This window comes from Cotesia typhae, unplaced genomic scaffold, assembly GCF_013202065.1.
Source record: "Cotesia typhae breed Kobodo isofemale line unplaced genomic scaffold, CoteBio_Ctyphae contig_11, whole genome shotgun sequence".
In the NCBI taxonomy this organism is placed as follows: Eukaryota; Metazoa; Arthropoda; class Insecta; order Hymenoptera; family Braconidae; genus Cotesia; species Cotesia typhae.
In genome coordinates this window covers 4,430,051-4,451,402 of record NW_027423711.1, presented here as the reverse complement: position 1 = coordinate 4,451,402, position 21,352 = coordinate 4,430,051, and the positions used below count along the sequence as shown (strand labels likewise).

At 36.6% G+C, this 21,352-nt stretch overlaps 1 protein-coding gene and 1 long non-coding RNA gene across 2 annotated transcripts in view; both read right to left on the bottom strand.

Annotated features, from left to right (window-relative positions):
- Positions 1–21,352, bottom strand: part of LOC141538018 (uncharacterized) — a 160,215-nt gene that overhangs the window by 13,882 nt on the left and 124,981 nt on the right. The window lies entirely within an intron of this gene.
- LOC141524782 (uncharacterized) lies at positions 19,225–20,949 on the bottom strand. Its single transcript, XM_074238852.1, has one exon. It carries the CDS (start codon positions 19,903–19,905, stop codon positions 19,414–19,416), a length of 492 nt encoding a protein of 163 aa, XP_074094953.1. The 5' UTR covers positions 19,906–20,949; the 3' UTR covers positions 19,225–19,413.

Sequence of the window (21,352 nt, the reverse complement as noted above, 5' to 3'; positions counted from 1 at the left end):
TGTTTCTGGTTCCCAGTCAGTCATCCAGCTCAGGCACATTAGCCCAGAAGCTTTTCAGCTCGCGGTGTATTATCCGCACCATACCACTGCCAGAATATGTTGCCAAAGGGTTTGTTGGTAACGAACCGGCGAAAAAGTTCCATCTACAAGTACAACCACCTATACATCCGCATCTACAGTGGCAATTAGGAGAATACATACGTAGATCTCGCTAGCAACCACGGAGGCAAAAGGGCGAAAAGCCTTTTCTCTTCACGTCTCGTCGCTTCCTTTTAAACCGCGATAAATATTGTTTCGAGATAAATAAAAGGGGCTGAGAAAAATCCCTGGAAACTCTAGCTAGCTAGTATACGCTCGCTACACACGTTTTACTTTTATTCATCCTTGATATTTTCAGCTGGGTTTTGCCGGCGGGTAAGGGTTGATGGTTGTTGGTTGTTGGTTGTTGGGTGCGTGTCATATCGTTGATGGATTCAGCCCCCTATGCTTTCAGATATGTGATGAATAAGTCAGATGCCGGATCAATTGTGCCATGCTTTCATTTTCATTTTTATATTTTTTTCCAGCACAGAGTATTTATTAATTAGTAAAAGTGCTCCAAGAGACAGAATACCGTGACACCTCCCCAACTCTCTTTCTCTCTTTCTCCTTCTCCCTTACTGACATGTTGGTATAACTTTTTCGACAGAATTATTTCCATACCTTTTTATTATTTATTCCACCACACGGGTACGGTTTTATGTTTAGTAAGCTTCATTCTCGGTTACTCGGCTTAATATTTTATAAAATTTTTTAATTATTTAAATAGGTTACTCCGAATGAGCTCTAATTAATTTGTAAAGCAACGCCCTCGGTGAACCTCTCCTACTATTAGTTTTTTCTTCAGCTCTCTGTTATACTCGTTATTATCTCTGTAATTAAAATATTGTTCTCAACTCTATAACATTCGTGCTGAAAGTTGACATTTAAACCAGCTACTGTAATAATTACCGATAGTTGGCTTTACACCGCGGCTATTACCCGCTAAAAAATTAGCAATTTCGATCGGTTGTGTAACTATAACTACACATACACGAATACACACACTGTTACAGGCTTGGCGGTACTGCTAGACGGTAGGTAGTAATTTATACCGTGTTTGAAGCACAGGAAAAGTGCTTATTCCATTTTGCCTCTCGTGATGGTGAATAATACCTCGTGATAAGTTTGTTAAAAAAAGAAGAATGAAGAGGAGAGTCGAGGGGGAAAAAAATAAAGAAAGAAAGTGTAATACGAGTCAAGAGGGTATGCATCCTATTCTGGTGGAGGTACTGCAGTGAATAAAAAGAAAATGACTATCAATTTAGTCTTCCTATACCGGAGAAGAGTGGTGATATTATTTATTACCCGTTGTATTGCGTTACCTTATAATTTCACACAATTTATTATATTTATAACTTCATGAATTTATAAAACCTCTCTGGAAGATTTAATTCATTCAGTTGCTGGTAGTTTGCTTCGCGACAAGATCTGACTAATGATTTATGAGTAATGACTAATGAGTAATGGCTAATAGAAATAAAGGACATCCCGAATCCCGAATTTAAATGAAAGGAGAAGCTACCATCCTTCTGATGGTTTAAATTGAAGAGAGTTCAGGATGAAAGATATTTCTCAATAAAGAAGAGAACTTGAAAAGGATCTACTAACGAGACCTATTCTCGATCACGTTCAGAAGTGGGTGCACTCGGGAACAGTGCCATCGGTCTTCTGTTGGTACTTTAGCTCTTAGTTGAACTGCTGCTGCTGCTGCTGCTGCTGCTGCTGCTACTACTGCTGCTAGAACTGGTAGCTGGTGTGCTGCTGGTGGATGATGCTGGCTCAAGTATAAGTACTTTCCAGCTGGTACGCGTCAAACTTTACGAATCGATATCATACAACGGGTTGAGATAAGAGCCACGGAAGCAGGAAAACTTGAATCGAATGTGTGGAAAGGGTCGAAAGAAACGGTACGGTGCCAGTCCTGGTTAAGAAATAGAACGAATTTAAAAGCGAAAAAAGAGAAAATAAGAGGAGTTTTGGATTTCTTCTCGTGCTATTTCACCTGCAGTACTTCTTTAGCCAATTGCTTTAATCATTTTCTAAGTTTTTCTTCCTGAATTCGAACCGTATTGTTTAGGGTATTTTCTGTTTGTGAGCTTTTTATGTTTAAGTTTATTTTCACGAGAATTCAAGAGTGTTTATTGAATTTCTTGAGAAAAACGGTTTTTATTTTTGGTTGAAAAATTTAATTAATATTATTTGACGTTTTTTTGATCATTTTTTGAACATGCTAACTTATTTTGACTCTTTTTAGAGAAATTAGAGCTAAAATTGAAAATAATTTGATGTTTTTTTTTTTAATTCGGGTCAAAATTTGAATAATAATAAGAATAAAATAACAATGTAAAGTAACCTTAGCGAAAATTAGGTTTTGGAAGCTACCCAGCGGCTAGTTCGTTGACTGTGTGATAAAAGCGGCTGGTGGGTTACCAGTAGACACTGGTACTTGCACAATACGTGTAAGAGGTGTATCTATGATGAAAGCAATATGAAGTGAGGGAGCTTTTGGAGTATGTTAGTGAGGAGGAACGGTGGTTCAGAGACTCATCCACCAGATCCAAAAGCATAAGCTTGATTTTCCGGGTCGTTACTGACGGGCGTGGGTCTTTGTGCAGAAACACGGATTCTTCGAGTAGCACACTTGATGCAGAATATATATGACGCAACACGGCAAGGGCGTCAACCCTCGGGCCAGAGGTGTGACTATGGACTACCACTCACTCATGCATTTTTTTCTAGCCCCCTAGGTAATTTACCCTCTTTTATTTTGCTTATTATTATTTTTTTCTCTAGCTCCCAGAAGTTGTTTTATTTTTTACACACACCGCATTTGTACGGCACAACAAAACCGTGTTCATGCCTTACTCATTTTTTTTTTTTTTTTTTTTTTTTTTTATAACGGAACACCCTTCAGGCACTTTACTATTAATTATTTTTTGGCTAAACAGAAAAAAGTTTACTTGTATTTTTTTGTGGTTAATAATTCATTTATTTACAAAATATAATTGTAATTATAATTAGGGGAATATTTTTCATTTTCCATGACCTGGTTAGCCGTAAAATAATCTAAATTTTTCCATCAATCACAATAATAATAATAATAATAATAATAATAATAATAATAATAATAATAATAATAATTTACTCCAACCTAATTTTCGGGCAATAAATAACGACGATAAAAATATAAAATTTATTAGATGCAAGTACAGAGAAAACAATAGAACAGTACAGAATGTTTGTCGGTTTTTTTATTAGTGTCATCGAGAAGGATTGTCAGGCAATAGAAATAGGCAATAAACGCAACAGTACTCACCAGTGGACCGAGATACGTATGGCTGTAATACGTATTATATCGTCTGGGTCTGAGTGTGAGAGCTGAGAGCATATCGCACATTACAGCTCACAGCCGTCCTGGATGCTGCGAATGTTACCGTAGATTGTATCACCCAGCAAGGTTCTTGTCTTGGTGATGGTACGGGTCTCGTTTATGCGATCGCTTCACGACGTTATAACACGTCATACAACCCACGATGACACAATGCCGTTATAAGAGCTATTGAAAACGTTTTATTGACAATTTTATTATTCGCCAGCAGCTAGCACCACCATTAATGTTTTTACTATCCTCCAGAAGAATAAGTAATAAATGTTTGGTTGATGAGTTACTAAACTTCTTCTTTTGCTCTGAAATTCGATTTAATTTTACGAATTAAGTTCCGGAGTATTTTTTCAAGTTCAAGAAATGGGTTGAGTCGACGTTTGCTTCAATTTTATTTAATTTCAGTAATTTTGAACTTTTTAGAACAATTATTCTTGCCCCAACAATAATAATTATCATTTGTACGACTTTGAATTTAAATTTAGTTCAAATTATAATTTTTGGATCGATTCTGTTTAAAGAATGGCAATAATTGGATGTAATCTTGAAATTTTTGAACAAGTCTATTAATTTTGAATTTTATAAAAATAATTATTATTTTCTGAATGATAAAATTTTTAGTTTATTCAAAATTTGAACTTTAATTTGATCAAAATTACACTTTTTGATTCAATTTGATTCAAAGTCCAATAGGTGGCAATAACTTGGTTTTTTCTTGAATTTCTCCGAACAAGTTCATAAATTTTGCATTCTTTTGGAACAATTATAGATTTTAGAGTAAGAATATTCATAATTTGTATAAATTTGATCCTCAGATTAACAAAAATGGCATCCGATAATAAATATAGTAGGAAATTTCAGAAAAAAATCTTGAGAAATTAAGGGACATGTTTATACAATCTTTCTTGTATTTCTACCACTTGGTTTTTGTTTAGTGAAGCAACTAGCCTCTGGGTAGATCCCAAAATCCAATTTCGTTGAGATTTCATCCAGGAATTCTTTATTAATCCGTTTATCAAGAATTATTTACATGAAAGTGTTGTTTATTTATCGTTTTCAATTAATCCAGTTGGGATGCAAACGCAGACGAGTCATTCATGTTTCAAAATTTCATTAAAAAATAACAATAATAGTAATAGTGATTGTGATAATAATAATAACAACAATATTAATTTAATTTAACTGCGAGGTACGGAATATGATATACGTGTACATAGGACGTAATAAAACCGGCGATTTTCTCGTCCATCTCACCCTCAACGTCCTCTTCCTCTTGCCTCCGGTTCTCTGGTTCTCTGGCCCTCCGGTTCTCGGTGGATAGTCGGCTCTCTTTACTCTATAAACTCTTTGTTTCGCGTACAAAGGAAAACGCCGATTTGAAATCTCGATGGAAAATAAACGGCAGAGGGATGATTACTACCACGTGTGCTCGATCTCTCTGTGTGGGTAGAGGAACAGGGAAGGGGCTTGTATTTATACTCTTTGGTGGATGTATAAAATGGGTAGCAAAAACGACACCAGCAGGCGCACGACCACTATGGCGGTAACACACGCGATTTATGAATAAATAAATTCCGGCGTTTACGCCAATTGAAAATTCTCCTTCTCTTACTGGAAATTCATTTTTTTCAGCCGATAAGATCACATTCTGTTGCGCTGGTTTATTTATTTTATTTTATTTTATTTTATTTAATTATTTAATCCCACTTTTTTTATTTTTACATGCGCGAAAACAAGAAAATTATTTTCCGAAGCTGACGTTATTGAAATTGGATTTTAAATTACCCAATATTGGAACTTTAAGTGACTTTTATTATTCAAAACATCGTGATCGTTCCTCAAGATGATTCGCAATTATCGAAATTATTACGGTTTAATTTATAATTTATTTCTTTCAACGTTTTTAATTTTTTTTTCTGGAAAATCTTGTTTTAAATAAACTATATTATTTTTTATAAATTTGAACCTCAATTTTGATCAAAATTCTAATTTTAATTGGTGATATTAAATTTTTTAAAAAAAGTTAGAATTTAGAATAATAAATAATAAAAAAGTATTTTTATTATTTAATCAAAATTGAAATTAATCATTTGAATTAAAAAAATTTTTAATTTGTTTAAAATTTTAACAACTTTTTAAATGAAATTTATTTAAACTGACCAAAAAAAATTTTTTATACTATTCAATAATTAAGTTTAATTGTTTAAAAAATTAAAATATTGATCAAAACTTCGAATTAGCTGTAGAATTTTCATAAAAGCCTTCAACAAATTATATTTAATAATTTTAATCAGCAAGTACCACCCCAGAACAAACTTTAAAAAGCAAAATCCTCTTGAATCTCAGTAAAATAATTTCCAGAGGTAAAATCGTCGAACTCTCGATGGAAAAAAATAAAAAACAAATCCACTAAATTGATTTAAATATTTAATCACAATGAACAGAGCTTTCATAGCCGCGATTATTAAAATTTTAGAGCATTTAACAGAGATTGAAAGTTTTAAAAATGAATGCGCTAATTTACTCTATTATAATTTAAATTTTTAGTTAACCTCTTAATCAATGGAACGTATTAATTAGTCCCATTATAAAGCTCGCATACGAGCAGCTTAACTGAATACAGTTATAATAAAGTTAATATCCACAGATCGACATATATATCTAAATAAATAATGAAAAAAAAATAGTTGCCGGTCATTGACATTCAGGCATTTGATTTCCCAGACGTAAACTCGATCAACGAAAATATACACTCGCTTTCCCGAGAAATAATTGCGGGATATAACGAGTTATTGGTTTTTTTCCGTAGACAGCCAGCCAGGCAGGCGTTGGCACACACGGACACGCCTGAAAACAAAAATATTTAAAAAACAAAGCAAGGTGAACAAAAAAGCTGATTGCCTCTATCAGTACATTCGGGAGCGATACAAAATGTACGACAGGTCAATTCGTTTGCCCGCAAAAAATCTATAAACAATAAACAATAAACAATGAGTTATTTTTACCCACGACATTCAGCAGAGAAATTTTTCCGGGGAGAAATTTTCCTCTGAGGTGAAAAAAAATTTTCTCTCCGGGAATTATCCTTTAGCGGGGTTAATTTCCGAGTTAATTGCCCGGATGATGCCGAATTCATTCCGAATTGTGAATTCAATTCACGTGGATTTAAATGACTGGGTAATTTATTAACGGCACAGATGTTACAAACAGCTGTTATGTGTGATAGCAAGCTCTAGCTGGCTGCGTTTACGTTTGCGTTGCTTGGGCGCTTTAAACAGACTCCCTCTTTCTTGGTTCACTGTTCAGAGTTGTATATCCACTCCTCTGTTCTGGCTGTGCTTATACTGGTCTATAATATAGTTTGAGCCAGTGAAGAGGAGGAAAATACACCCTTGTATGATATGCTGTCAGACAACCGTATGTTCTGTGCTGTATGTTGTATGTTGTGTATAACCAACGATCCAAAGATGCATAGATTGCACCTAGATTTTACGCCCTGCTGAGCTACTGCTAACAGCCAACAGCCAACAGCCAACAGCCTACTTCACCATTTTCAGGTCAATGAACTTTTACAATAAACGATTTTCCCTTTTTATTCATAATTTTCCTCCATAGAAAACTATGACTTCATTAAATTTTATTTAAATACTTGATTTTTAATCTGGCAATTATTTTTTTGCTTTAATAAAGTCGTTGAATTTAAAAGAAAAAATTTCAGTATAGAAAATTATGGATACTTACGTACTATCGGAATTAGTATGACGATAAATTTTCTTACCTGGAACAGAAAAAAATTCTTGCTCAGTTATTTGAAAAATCAAAAAAAAAAATGCAATTATTTCTTTAAGAGTATTTAAGAGAAAAATTTTATCATAAATGCTGAAGTTTAAGATGACAAAGTGTAGACAAACCGGCATTATCATCGAGATGTATACATTCTGATAAAAGTAAAGAGAAAAAAAAAACCCTGTAGTAAAAATAAAATGAGCTCGGTAATCGCGATGACAATCATAGTCACGATAAACTTTTTCCGTACCCTCGACGAGAAAGTTGCTAGAAAAAGTAAAAATACATAAATATAAAAAAAAATAAATTGTTATAATAATAACAATATAAGAAGCGGTGAGGGTCGACGAAGTGATTGTCCATAATTTCTTACCTACGAAACGATAAGAACGTAATAACAATAGTTCATTAAGATTTTAGTATTACTTTTTTTTTTTTTTTTTTGAAAAAAATTTATCGTACATATAAATCAACGTATATATTTTATACTTACATATAAATATACGGTTTACATATGTCACATTATTTATGTATGAACCACATGAGCTTTTTTTTCTATAATTTACGATTTTTTTTAGAAATTTAGAATTGTTATGTTACTTTGTCATATATGATCACATATCTTGTAAACTATTGACATTTTTAAAGATATAAGCTCATCTCCACATTATACTCATCGAGACCTTTCATTTAAGTATCCACATCAATTTTTCATATATTTTATATATTTATATATATGTATATATGAAAAATATATGAAAATGCATGTGGGTACTCAAATGAAAGCTCTTGATGAGTGTAACATCGGGATGAGCTTATATCTTTAAAAACGTCAATATTTAAGAAAGTTCAGTGCAATTTAACAAAATACACGAGATCAAATATGTGAATAAAATTTTTTCCTATATAGAAAAGTGACAAACACGTATGTTTGATGTATATTTGATAAATACTCACATACAAACCAATACATATATTTTCGAGCATTGGAACATATAAAAAGAAAATTTGTATTTATATGATAATTTGAATGAATTATTTTGCAGATGTTGTGTATTTATATATAGATATCAGTGAATGTCGATTGTCTGGACGTTATTTTGATCGTGATAACGTGTCGAGCAGTGGACACATTGGTTGATTGAAATAATAATCAAAATGTAAATGTTGTGAACGAATAGAGGAGGGAATAGACGGTCGGAAAACGCCGGGATGGAAGGAGTGTTTGGATTGAAATATTTTATCATTATAAAATTTACATCCAGAGAAAATGGGAGAAAGATTTTGACATTTATCCATATTCATATTCAGAGATATTTAGTCATAATGCCGGCGTATTTGTACTGTGTACTGCTGTTTTGTATGCATTGAGAATAGGTTATCGTTGCGCAGGTTTATGGAAACAAAAAGTCAAAATGATGCATTCAATGTTTAAACAACGGTGGATTAATGCAATTAATGCGTGGAAGCTGCTTGTTATCATTAATTCACGTTTTGTGTCGCTTTAAAGTAGACAATTGATTGTATTTCTATATTTGTTCATATGGATAAATATGTCCGTGAATATATATGTCTGTTCAAATTGCATTTATCAATCATTTGTTAATTTATTTGTCTAGCCGGTCTTTTTGATTCTGTAATTTTGTTATTTATGTTTTTCATTTTTACAATCCGATTGTCAAATTTTTTATAAATTCTCTTTTGATAGAACCATACCCACCGATAAAATTATTATGGTAACGTGCCCTAACTCTAAATCGAGGGGAAAAACTATTCATCAACTGTCGAAAGTTTGGTTGCTTGCGATAATGGGATTTATTTCAATGTAATATTCTTCCAAACATTTTTTTTTCTTTTTTAACTGTCGTAATGATGATTGTCATTGTCAAAAAAATTTTATTTCTTGCTTTATTTAAAAAGTTTGAATTATTCGAACAATTTCAAATTTTTAAAACTTAAATTGAAGAAAATATTTTTCTTAAATGAACTTTTTTTCAATGCATTAATTCCTACTTTACTAGAAAAAGTTGCATTGTTCATTACTTTAGAACAATTTCAAACAATGTACTACACACCAATAAATCCTCCAAAACTGTTCCATTTATTTACCAGCAACACTTCCAAGAAAAAAAATAGGATCCATGTATCACAAAAACTGTTCTCATAAACTATCCCCTTGATTTTTGGCCTACTTTAGCGAGTGTCTTCGTTGTAGCCAGTCGTGAATAAGCCCGATTAATAATGACCTAAAAAATCGAATTAACAAATGTCGAGACGATAGTTCATTAAAAATTAATGAACATAAATTACGATTTGTTGAAAAATGCATAATAAAAGTCTTCAATAATTAAACCTGACTCATAATTAATGACCACTTGAAATTCAAACAAACTAATTAGATTTTCTTATAAATTATATAAATTAACAGTATGCAAGCTACAAAAAATTCTGTTATAATTTATAATTTTATTATTTATCGTATCATTAGCTTATTAACTTAACAAAAATCGGCACATACTTGATAAAATTTATTACTGCTCTATTTTTGAGTCACACATCCGCGTTAATAGTGTTGGAGTACGCAGTACGAGGAATTATTTATTATTTATTATTATTTATGGATATTTACTCATTATAGGCATTACATAAATTGACATTATTGTAGACGGGTCTATCGGTAATTATTTTACCCATTATACCTATGACTTATTATTCACTTCACTCGCTGTTTGACACGTACATACAACGCCGGTCTTTCAAATGCCAAGGACTGAACAAATCTCGGTCACACGCAATTATTACTCAATGCTAATTAATTAAATGCCTCTAAATAAACGTTGGCTTCATTTTATAATTACTATTATAATTACCCGTCTTTTTAAATATTTTATTTCATTCATTTATTTCAATTATATTTTTTCGGTAAAAAGCTTTTATTTAATTTCTTTGAAAATTAATTATTTTAGATAAGTACTTTTATGAATGAAAAAAATTAATTATAATTTTAAAATCAAACTTTAGAAAAAAAATTTTTTATTTTTATTTTTTATAGTTTTAAAATATTATATTTTTTTTTTTAATTTTATGAAGATTTTTTTAGCTCAAATTAAGTAATAATTGTTATATAAATATTTTATTTTTGGCTCATTGTAATTTTTTATAATCAGAGCTATCTATTTCAGTGTATAATTTATTGCCTCGGTGTGGAATAAATTCTCTTACAAAAAAAAAAAAAAAAAAAAAATACAAAATAGGTAATTATCGGATCTATGAAAGTAAAGCAATTGCGGACCTCAATTTTTCTGGTTCACAGAGCATAATATCTAGTTACTGTGTGATGCTCATAGCTTACGTCGAAATGGTCCGGGCGCGAATCCTCTTACGCTTACGATGACGAGGGATGAAATCCGAGACGAGATTCACGCTCCCGCGAATGATATTCTCGGTCTTTTTTAACGTCTCTGCTCTTTATTTCAAAAACACTAGTTTATTTTATAAATTTTTAAACTTTTCCTCTCGGAATTTTACAACGCGACACTTGGACACTATTTTCCGAGGTAATCCGCTTTAATAAAGTACACACATTTTTTATGCTTTACAGTCCCAGAGTCTCCGTCACGTCACGTCAGATCTCACTTTTCTTTATAACTTGAGGCATTTATGCAAAGTGTCACAAATCGGGCAATTATTCATAAGAACTCTGGGAGGAAATCGGCAGATTAATGTTGAGGTTATTCAGTCGTTTACTCTAAAAGTCACAAGTGAGGTTAAGTCAATAGTTTTAACCAGTCTCCAAATATCCCAAAAACCTAATTCTGATGGTCTGACCTAAGTCGACCACTTCTCCGATGTGGCCAGCTCTGACCTTTAACTACTTGTAATTACTATTTCTGTTGGAGTATTAATTTATTCTCGGGATGTGGTTTCTGGAATGAGACTTTGATGAAGCTAAAGTCGGTTTTAAGTTTTCGACACAATTTTTAAACGAAATATTATCGGGTAGGAAAAAAACATATGACACCTTATTTGTAAGAAATTCAATTTCCTACAAGCAAAGTCCTTATCAATTTCATCGTATCTTCAACCTTTCACTCGTAATATTTAGTCAAAAGTTGAATATATCATTTCTAATAAAAATTCAAATTTTTGGGTTAAATTTTGGAACCATAAAAGTCAGAAGATACATTTTTTTTTTCCAAAATTAAATTCCCTATACAAAAGAACTTCATTAATTTAATTTAATCAAAATTCTGATTATTAAGAGACGATTTCCTGTAATTTCTGAAACAGCAGAGTCTGGTCATCAATAATGAGAAACATAACGAAAAATAAATCAAGAGGTTTATCAGCATATTCCAGTATTCGCATTGAATACAGACGTTTATCAATTCAACGTTGATGATTACTGGGCAGGAGCCCATTGAACCCAATAACTAAACATACATGAGTCAATTCATCGGAGCGAGACGTCGACGGATTCTGTTGGCATTAGGGGTGTTAGCATTAGTATTAGCATTAGCGTTAGTATTTGTATTAGTACGAGCGGTATTGAGCATTATTGTTCCATCCATACATATCCATATATATATATATATATATATATATATATATATATATATATATATATATTGTGATGTGCGAGGCGTCGATGAGCATTGGACCGGAGCATCATACCATCAGACTAGAGTAGTTACGAGAGAAGCCATCAGTACTAGCACAATCTATCGCGTAGCATGCTAGCCAATTTGAATGATAATCGGTTGGATGCGATTGATTTATGACGCTGAGAGATATGCTTCCCTCCGGAGCAGAGCGCACTGCACTGCCTCGACCGAGTACTACTATATTGAAGATTAATCTTCATTATGCGACATTATTCCCGACCGAATTCAGCGACAGCGACCAGATAAGAGTAGACAAAGCTAATTTACTTAAATTTTCCATATTCCCCTTCTTCTATTTAGATACTCACGATCATTACCGTGATTATGATTGTAGCCCCGGTAGAAGTAGCTCTTTTACCGGCAAAGGCTTACTCATTAAATTATGGTCCTTAGCAAAAGCAATTAGCTCTTTATTCCTTGGCCAGTGAAGCTTATTCGTATTCCGTAGCCTCGATGGCCTTTAGTTAAGCTCTTAACAAAACAAAATAACTTTTACGAAAGTTCACACATGGAGAGGACACTTAATTTAAGGAAAAAATTCTTCCACGAGTAGAGCAGGGATATTTATCCAGCAAAAACTCTCCTTTTGTTTGGGTAACGTAATTTTCTTTTTTAACGACGCTTTTCTTTGCCGTCCGGGCGTCCTTTTTTGGTGCATGTGCTGCAGAGGAATTGGAGTAGAATGGCATTTTTTTGCTGGTGAGAGGAAGAGAGTAACGAGAATAACTGGTTGACGATAAATTGAAAATGAAATACGAGGAATGTATATATCATCATTGGGTAAACGGAACACAGCCGGGAAGACAAATACCCCCTTTGAAATAAGTGGAGGAAAAACCGAGATGGAAATGGAAAAACCCTCGCTGGGATAGAAATCAAAGAAAAAGAGAAGATGCTAGTAGATGCTAGATGAAGGGAAGTTAAATGGAAGAGTAACTAAACCGAATTCGGCAACAAATAAATCAATGGAAAGGAACATGACAGTTGTCTGAAGCCTCTATAGCTGTATTCATACCCATTCACTGGAATAGGAGGCGAAAATAACGCCGGGGCGCCAAGGGGAGTAATTCTGATAGAAGAGCTACTAGTGAAGAAAGAAATCGAGGTCAGATGCTGCTACTGCTGGTGGTGCTAGTGGTGCTTCTGCTGGTGGTTTTCGTTTTGGTGTATAGAGCAGACCCCGAGCTCAAGTGTTTTATCAGCCAATTACGTGCGCTGCGGGAAAAAAAGCACGGCTGAGAGAAAAACGGGTGTACAGAGAAGAGCAAAAAGGGAACAAAATATCTGGGAAATGAAAATAAAAAACTCCCTACGGAAAAATGAGAAGGAGATAATAACAAAAAGAATAGGCAGGCTACGGAAGAGACAAGAGACAAGAATGGAAGTGTAGTGTGCTGTTGGCCAGCTTTTTCACCAACCTAACTCATTCTCCTTCTCTTATTTTCTCTTCTCTCCTGTTCTATTCGACTCTGCTCTGTTAAGAAGGAATAAAAAAGCCAAACGAGGCATCTGGCTCAGACTCTGGTTGGTGATACCGAGAAATAGGGATAGGTTGAGGACTGCTGGTGAGGCACCAGAAACAGCTGTGTGGTTTTAGTACAGAACAAGGTGGATATGGGATATGGGATATGGGATATGGGATGGGTGTGGGTGTCTGTGGATGAGTAACACATGCGGAGCTGCCGATGAAAGGAAGAACGTGAGTTCGCGGGTGTTTGATGCTCCAGATGTAGATGTAGATGTTGATGTAGGTGTGGATGAAGCAGGAGCAGTGCCTGAGCTCGACTAGCACCAGAAGAGTAGTTTAGCCGGCTCAGAATCACGAGGAGAAATGGATAGACTGGCTAAGCTCGGAGGACGGGTGAGAGGCAATACAAACATTTGGGTGGATAGGATAGGGGATAGGAGATAGAGGATAGAGGTTATCCTGCTGCTGCTGCTGCTGCTGCTGCTGCTGCTGCTGCTGCTGCTACTGCTTCTCATCAGAAAGGAGTGGGAAAGAGAAAAGAGTAAGCGAGTTCGTCCCGACTGACGACGGCGACGACGATGAGAGTTTTAGTTCAGATGGAAAGGGGACGATAAAGCCATGGAAAAGGATCTGGCAACGTTGCCGTGCGGGTCGATACCAGAAGAGTGGGACCTGCCATGGGTATGGCAACCTTGTCGGGTGGCGTCTGCTTTAAACCAGTGATACTCATTCACTACACAAATTCTGGACCTCGATTGTCTTCCAACTACTGGCCCAAAATCAGCTTGGGACCTGAGACTTGATATTACTTGATGATTGTTCACTTAGGGTATTGGGAACCGAAAAAGTTATAATGTTGCTCAACGTTGAAGCAAGACCTTGTAATTCTGCTCCTTATTCTCATTCTTCTTTGAATTCTGGTTCTTCCTTCTATCTTTTTGTGCTTACTCAGCGATCGCCGCCTGTATGGGTTGGCAATCGATGATGAGTTTTCGAGGTTACTGAGTCACGACACAGATGCAACTAATACCTTTTTTATCTGGTACGAATGGTATTATTAGGATACCGATGACTCGGCACTGTCAGTAGCACGTTTTTCCTGGTGATAAACTCTACTCCCTTTACCTATAATCTAACTTGTACATAAAATAGCGATATGGGACAGGATAAAAGGGATAGTAGGGGATGGTTTGATTAAAATTATTACGGTGTCGTGGGTTGTAACAGGAGTAACATGAGCGCTAAAATTTTTGTCATTATTTCACGAGACTGTTGGCGGTGGTGATACGGAGCTTGCAGGGACAGAGGATGAGTGCTAACTCGCTTCATTCAGAACACGCGGACTACCGTAAATGCGTGGACGCCGAGAATTAATAATTTATGAACGAGGAGACGGGAGCATGGAGCATGCTACACCAACAATCCGGGTGATAGATAAAGATAGATTGTTTAGCTAGAGATATAGAGATACAGAGTGAGAGTGACTCGGTACCGGTGGATTACAAAGCCGCCTCTGGCACATACCTCTTCCTATATATATATATATATATATATATATATATATATATATATATATATATATATATATATATATATCTGCGGTTCATCGTAATTACAGTTTGTAATTAATATTATACAATATCGCCCACGGTTTGGCACGCTTCATTTATTCGCGTATCATCAATGAAAATTTGCTTTCACTTTAGATTTATGAAATCCACATACTCAGTCCTATTATCTCACTACCCATGCCCATATCCGCGATATCATGTTATTATTATTATTATTATTATTATTATTAATATAAATAATAATGATCAACATAGCAGTCATTCCTTTTGCAAACAAATATACATGGAAGGATTTCTAAGGGAATGCAATCAAATTAAGAAGCCCGCAGTGGGTTTTCAACTCCGTGGAATACTCTCAGAGTTTTGTTCCTTTTCCGTTAAATTTTTTATTTATACATACTTTTAAGGTTTTTTCTTTTCATTTAAACTAAGAGGCTCCAAGTTGTAAGCGAAGAAACCCGAGTTGAGGGTTGAGGGTAAGTTATGGAATGATCCAGGAGGCTTTTCATCACCCCAATCTGCCGCTCTAGGGTATCAGTAGTTGAACCGCCATGTTTTGTCTCGTCTCAGCAAACTTTTCTCGGGCTGGCTGGCCAGTAGTCTTCCACCAAGTTAACTTTGCCTCGGGCACCCGCCACACTCTATTTTTTAATACCATTTATAGCAATATCGATTTATCCATTAGTAAGATGCTCGGTGATGATGTGCTGCTGATAATGATGATTATGATGATGTGTTTAATGTTTTATTGCAAGACTAATGGTATATCTTGTTTATTGATTGGCCTTTGATACTCAGATGATTACACTTTGGTAATAATGATGCTGGTGCAATCATTATCATCGTCATCATCATCAACAGACAATTGAAGGCAACATCTCCTTGGCGGGCTGACTTGATTGATTGCATCGAGCAATCATAATGTCCCGCAATGATTAGGATTATAAATAAATAACAGGCTGGATGATAGGGATCTACAAACTGTTAATATCAATTACATTGATGTTGGCAAGTGGTGAGTCGGTGTCTTCAACTTCCAGATTGAGAAACTAATGGAGTTGAAGATTGAGACAAAGATAGAGAAGGAGCATTAACGGTTTGAGCTCTACCAGAAAGCAGAATGAGTACAAACCTACGCAAAGTTATTCATGGAAGGTTGATTTCAAGATCGGAATTATATTGGGATTCGAGCAACGCTCCTTGCTCCTTGGAAGAGCCACTCCCGTAGAGCAGGAGCAGTCAAGAAAGAGAAGGAGGAGGAGGAGGGGAGAAGAGCCTAGGTAGGCACTCTTCTCTCAACTCGATCTGTGAATCCTCCTTGAGGAACCACCCGAGGTTCCTTCGAGATTCCTTCATTAAATCTGAGCCAATGGTAGTTGTAGGATTCAGTGAGTAGCGAGCGGTAGTAGATGAGAAACGGCGATGAGATAGAGGAGGACAGAGGCTCGCAAGCCCAGCTACGGAATTATTGAGAAGAATGAATAAAGACAAAGAATGTCATGGACCGAGATGTTCAATTCCCTTCCCCTTTCTCAAACGGTCTTTATATATTTTTTACTCTTTTGTTTTTTCTTCTCCTTCGTTGGGTTTCTGTTTTCCTTTTCCTCGGCAGCTTACTTTTTTATTTTCGACGCAAACCATTCTTTCTCAGTTACTATGTCTTTAGGCTGCTTAATTCCAGATCGCTCCCAAAGGAACAAGAAAAACCAACGATGTTATATTTAATACGATAGACTATCTTTTATATTTCCTCTCTCGTCTCTCCTCTCTCTCTCTCTCTCTCCTCATAGGTCTCGCGGGAGGGCAAGGATCCGGAGAATTTACCGCAGGCATTTTTACAATGATAAAATTGTTGAGATCAATCGATCCACAGGCATCTAAAATATTCACCCCAGTTTATTATTGTTCCCAAGCATTTAGTTTATTAACCTACGGTCACTTTACTTGGTTAAACTTTAATTTGCTTTCCACCGACATTAATAATAATGGGAATGCACAAACGGATATTTTGTTCCAACTGATACCGCATCACCGTATTTTCATTGGCAACTATCCGCAAATATTTGTAACATATTATCTTTGTGTGTCCCAGGTAATACGAAACAATCGGTTGCAATTCGAGCCAGAGCCAAACGCTGGTCAATACAAAGATATCTTTTGGGAATGTATTGTGTGTGTGTTTTGCATATGTGAGTGTCAGCAGGCTCTCCGTGTCGGATGAAAACGGATAATATTGTGTTTGTACTACCATATTGTGTCATGTATCGGCATACAATTCGAATAGGATCAACGACAAAACGACGCCCGAGTTTTTGGAATAACCAAATCCTGGTATGCAACACAAAGGAGAGAACGAAGCAAGGAAGGGAGAGAAACGAAAGATTGAGATATGCATAATTGATGTGTCTTTGGTTGACATTGCGAGAACAACTTTGTCATTCTGTCTCACCGGCAATAAAATGTTAGCCGCGTGATGACAACCGTAATCTAATTTCTGTCAAAACAAAGAAACTTTGCCTTATCTGCTGTGTTTACTTTTATGAATTGGACTATTTATAAAAGTTTGTTTGGGTTATTTATAATTTTAAGCTAAGTCGTATTTTGCTTGTTAACAAACTGACAACAGCAATCACCAAAACAATGATAATAATAGTGATAGTGATAATAATAAGAGAAGAGAAGAGAAGAGAATTATTTTGAGAGGCACGTATCACATGGAGTTAAATGTGAAACGTTCTTTTGGATGGCTACAAAAGTTGCTGAAACTTTTTCAATCCAAGTTTTATTTGATCAAGTCACTCGGGTTGAAATCAATTCGACAACTTTATTGACTATTTCAACAGCGATTGTTGGGAATTAATAATAAATGTATAAATAAATAAATAAATAAATAAATAAATAAATGAGTAAAGAGAGAGGATTTTAATAATAAAAAAAGATGCGTCCGTCGAATTAGCTGAGGCAACTATGCAAAAAAGTGAGAGGCGTAATTCCACATTTTTTTCGCATACATCATACCTGCGATGGAGATCTATCGATTCGCCGAAGGTCAACAACAGGAGAAAGAGACTCTGTTGGCCCTGAGCGTTCCCGAGTCCGTGTTGCCACAAATAAATTCCTGTTAGTGTGTGTAAATGCGTGTATGGGCGAGTTTGGTCTGGGTTTTAGTCGAGACGGTGAGAATAAAAAGGCAGGACGAGAAGGGACCAGCGTTGAAAAAGGTGGTATAATGCCGGTCGTTCCACGTGAAAGAAATAAAAAAGACGGTTAGCTTGGCTGGTGGATGATGAAAAACGTACCAAAGAATCGTCAGGGACAGAAAGAACGGTTCGTTGGCTGAGGAACTAAACTCCAAAAGATAAATTATTTTTTAAAAAAGGTTAACACTCTTTTCTTAGCGAGACACCAGTCACTAGCCAGTAAGACAGAAAGTTTGAGAAGGAGCGAAAGAGATTCGCCTGGAGAAGCATGCTCCACAGTTTGAGCCTTCACCCAGCTGCCCAACCGATCAGAAACGACCTTCTCCAGCTTCAGAGCTATGTCCTTCTTAAACTCTCCCACTAAGTGATAGTACCGCCGGTGAGCCAGCGCAATCACAACGTGTGATCCTCTTGCCCGATTGTTGATTGTTGCGATGACTAAATGAAAGGATAAGACACTTACTGATGTCCTCATATCACTTATAGACACATTCGCACAGACACAATTACTGAGCTGAGTGATCGTGGCATTGTACTCGAAAGGATCGTTTGTCGAATATCGACAACTCCGTGGTAATCGTCGTGTGCGTGACTACATCTCGTGTCGATACCATCACCAATTCTCGATTGTCGACATCGACAGCGCCGTACCAACAGAAACAGCAAATCCATCCAAGTTGTAATTCAAGGTCAATTGCGTTCGAGTTGAATTGAATCTCATGCCACCCACTTGTACTTGTACTTGTACTTGTACTTATACTTATACTTATGGTTATGGTTTATTATACCTGTGCCTAGTCAGCTACTTACTTACTCGCAGTATAATATAGGTTGGTGATCGAGTTATTGCTTCGAAGCGATCGACAATTACGATTATAGTGCAATTTAGCATGAGTATGCATACTTATTCACATGGTAATTTGTTATATTTTTACGAGATTATGAATGGACGTCTGGTGTAACAGACTAGACAGCTGTTGACTGGATGGAGGGATACGGTTTCAATGGAGGACAGCAAAAAGCGCGTACCAGCCAAGCAGAAAAGACTAAAAAGATTGTTATGAAAACGAGTAGAAAAAGGGAAAGCGATCTGTGACAGTATTAGACCGCGGAGGCTGAGAATGTGACACAGATATTAGCCTCCTTGAAAGTAAGTTTCTAAATAGTAGAACAGTACTAGCAATATCACCGCATAAGACAATGCAATACAAACGGCAACAATACAATAACAATAACAATAACAATAACAATAACCAGCCTCTCACCTCGTTTCCATTCCACGGAGTAGAGTTTGCGGGCGTCCCTCGAAGCCACGGACTGCGAAGGATGATCTCGCTCTAAGAACAAGATTTCGGCTGTCGTAACTGTCAGAGCTGTCACGGTAACGACGTCCCGCCAGTTGACGTCTTCGGTTCTGGGGCTGGAAATGTCGCGGGTTCGGAGGGATTGAGCCGAACTGCTGATAAGATGATTGATGTTGATGTTGATGTTGATTTTGATATTGATTCTGACTTTGGGGCTGGGGGAACTGCTGGAATGGCACTTGGACCTGGTGAACTGGTCCAGGCGTTTGCCACCATAGAACATAGGGGAGCGATCCGCCGCTACCGTTCGGTTTAAGTGATACCGTCGGCAGCAGACGATATCCCGGATTATTGAATTGTAATCCTAGATGATAATGATGGTGGATGACCGGTCGTGACTCTTCCGCAAAGAGGGTGCAGTCACGCCAAAAGTGGCTGCAGGGTAACATGTCACGGCGACATTTCTGTCAGCCCTCTAACCTACAGCTGAGCTTTTCTTGTCGATGATAAGGATTATCACCGACCGATCTTACGCCAGTCCTTATAAATACTGTATATACTTTTGTTACGAAGGACACTTGGAGGACAGTAAACAGCCAATAAACACAAGGATGATTGAGATGACAAGAGGCACTGATGATTGTTGGGAAACTGTCACTTGATTACGACGATTGAAAAGTCCTTGAGCCACATGCACTTAGTTGGTAATTTCCCGTGGGGGCAACTACGATCACAACTACGACTATTCTACAGCTTTGGCGAGGAGTAATGCTGCTACATTACTTGGAGGAGAGTTACGATGCTACACGAACGAACGGACACTTGCTACTGGACGGTTGCAAGCGCGGGAACTACCCTTAATTGTCGACGGGACTCTGATCAGAACTGAAGGCTCTCTCGGGAGCGTACTAACATTCCAACCCAACCGGACACGGTGTTCGGACATCCATAACAATAAACGTCAATGATGCACTAAGTCTTGTTGTCACACTTTTTAAGCAACATCCTGGTGCCGGTAATGACGGCGTAGTTAAACACACAAACTTTAAGACTTTTATACTTCCAGGGAGTTTGTTCAACGGGAAAGATTGTATGGGAAATGGTGTTATAAACAAGAAGCACTGAGGCGCGGAGCCTTGTAGGGTAAGAAGCACGCCAAGTGATGACACATAGAAGGCGCGGCTCCACCACAGCACGACACGGTTTGCGTAGCTTTACGTTTTGCTGGTGTTCCTTCGAAAGGTTCAAGGGATGCCGACGCCTCCTTCCTCAAAACTCACTCGGTCTCTTCTAAAGCGGGACGCCACACCACTGTCGACCGGCTTACGGAGAACTTCCACCCCCGAGTAGCTGACGGCGAACGAACGTCGAGCACAACCCCGACAATACGACGCGCCACAAATTTCAAACACCGCGGCTGCGCTCTTTCAACAACAGGTATGACACTTGTCCGCTAGGAACCCCGGTTCTTCTCTTACATTCCAGAATGGTGATCATCATCATTATGATAATCACCCTCCCGCTAATTGACGAAAGCATCTCTCCCGCTGAAGTGTATCCGTTAGGATGCTAAGCCCAATTTGTCGTTGGGGTTTTTTTTTTTCCAGCAGAACACCTTTTAAATATGGATACACCTCGGGTTATTGAATTCGGATACAATTGAGCGAGCTGTCACGAGTAATTTAATCAACTGTGACGATATAAACCGAGGCTGAACACTACCACGATGAATCCGTCATTGACAATGCACGTGTAAAATAGACCAGTAGCCTCGTTACTCTTGTGGATTTCCATCCATATTCCGAGCCTGCTGGTGCTAGTGAGTGCATGTTCATATAGATCCTCGTTTTATTGTTAGAAATTTCAGCGCCAGAGTATATTATTAAAATAACAGTA

What these genes read in the sequence shown, in the direction of transcription:
- LOC141524782 (XM_074238852.1), bottom strand. Translation starts at nt 19,905, where the DNA reads ATGTTACCCTGCAGCCACTTTTGGCGTGACTGCACCCTCTTTGCGGAA.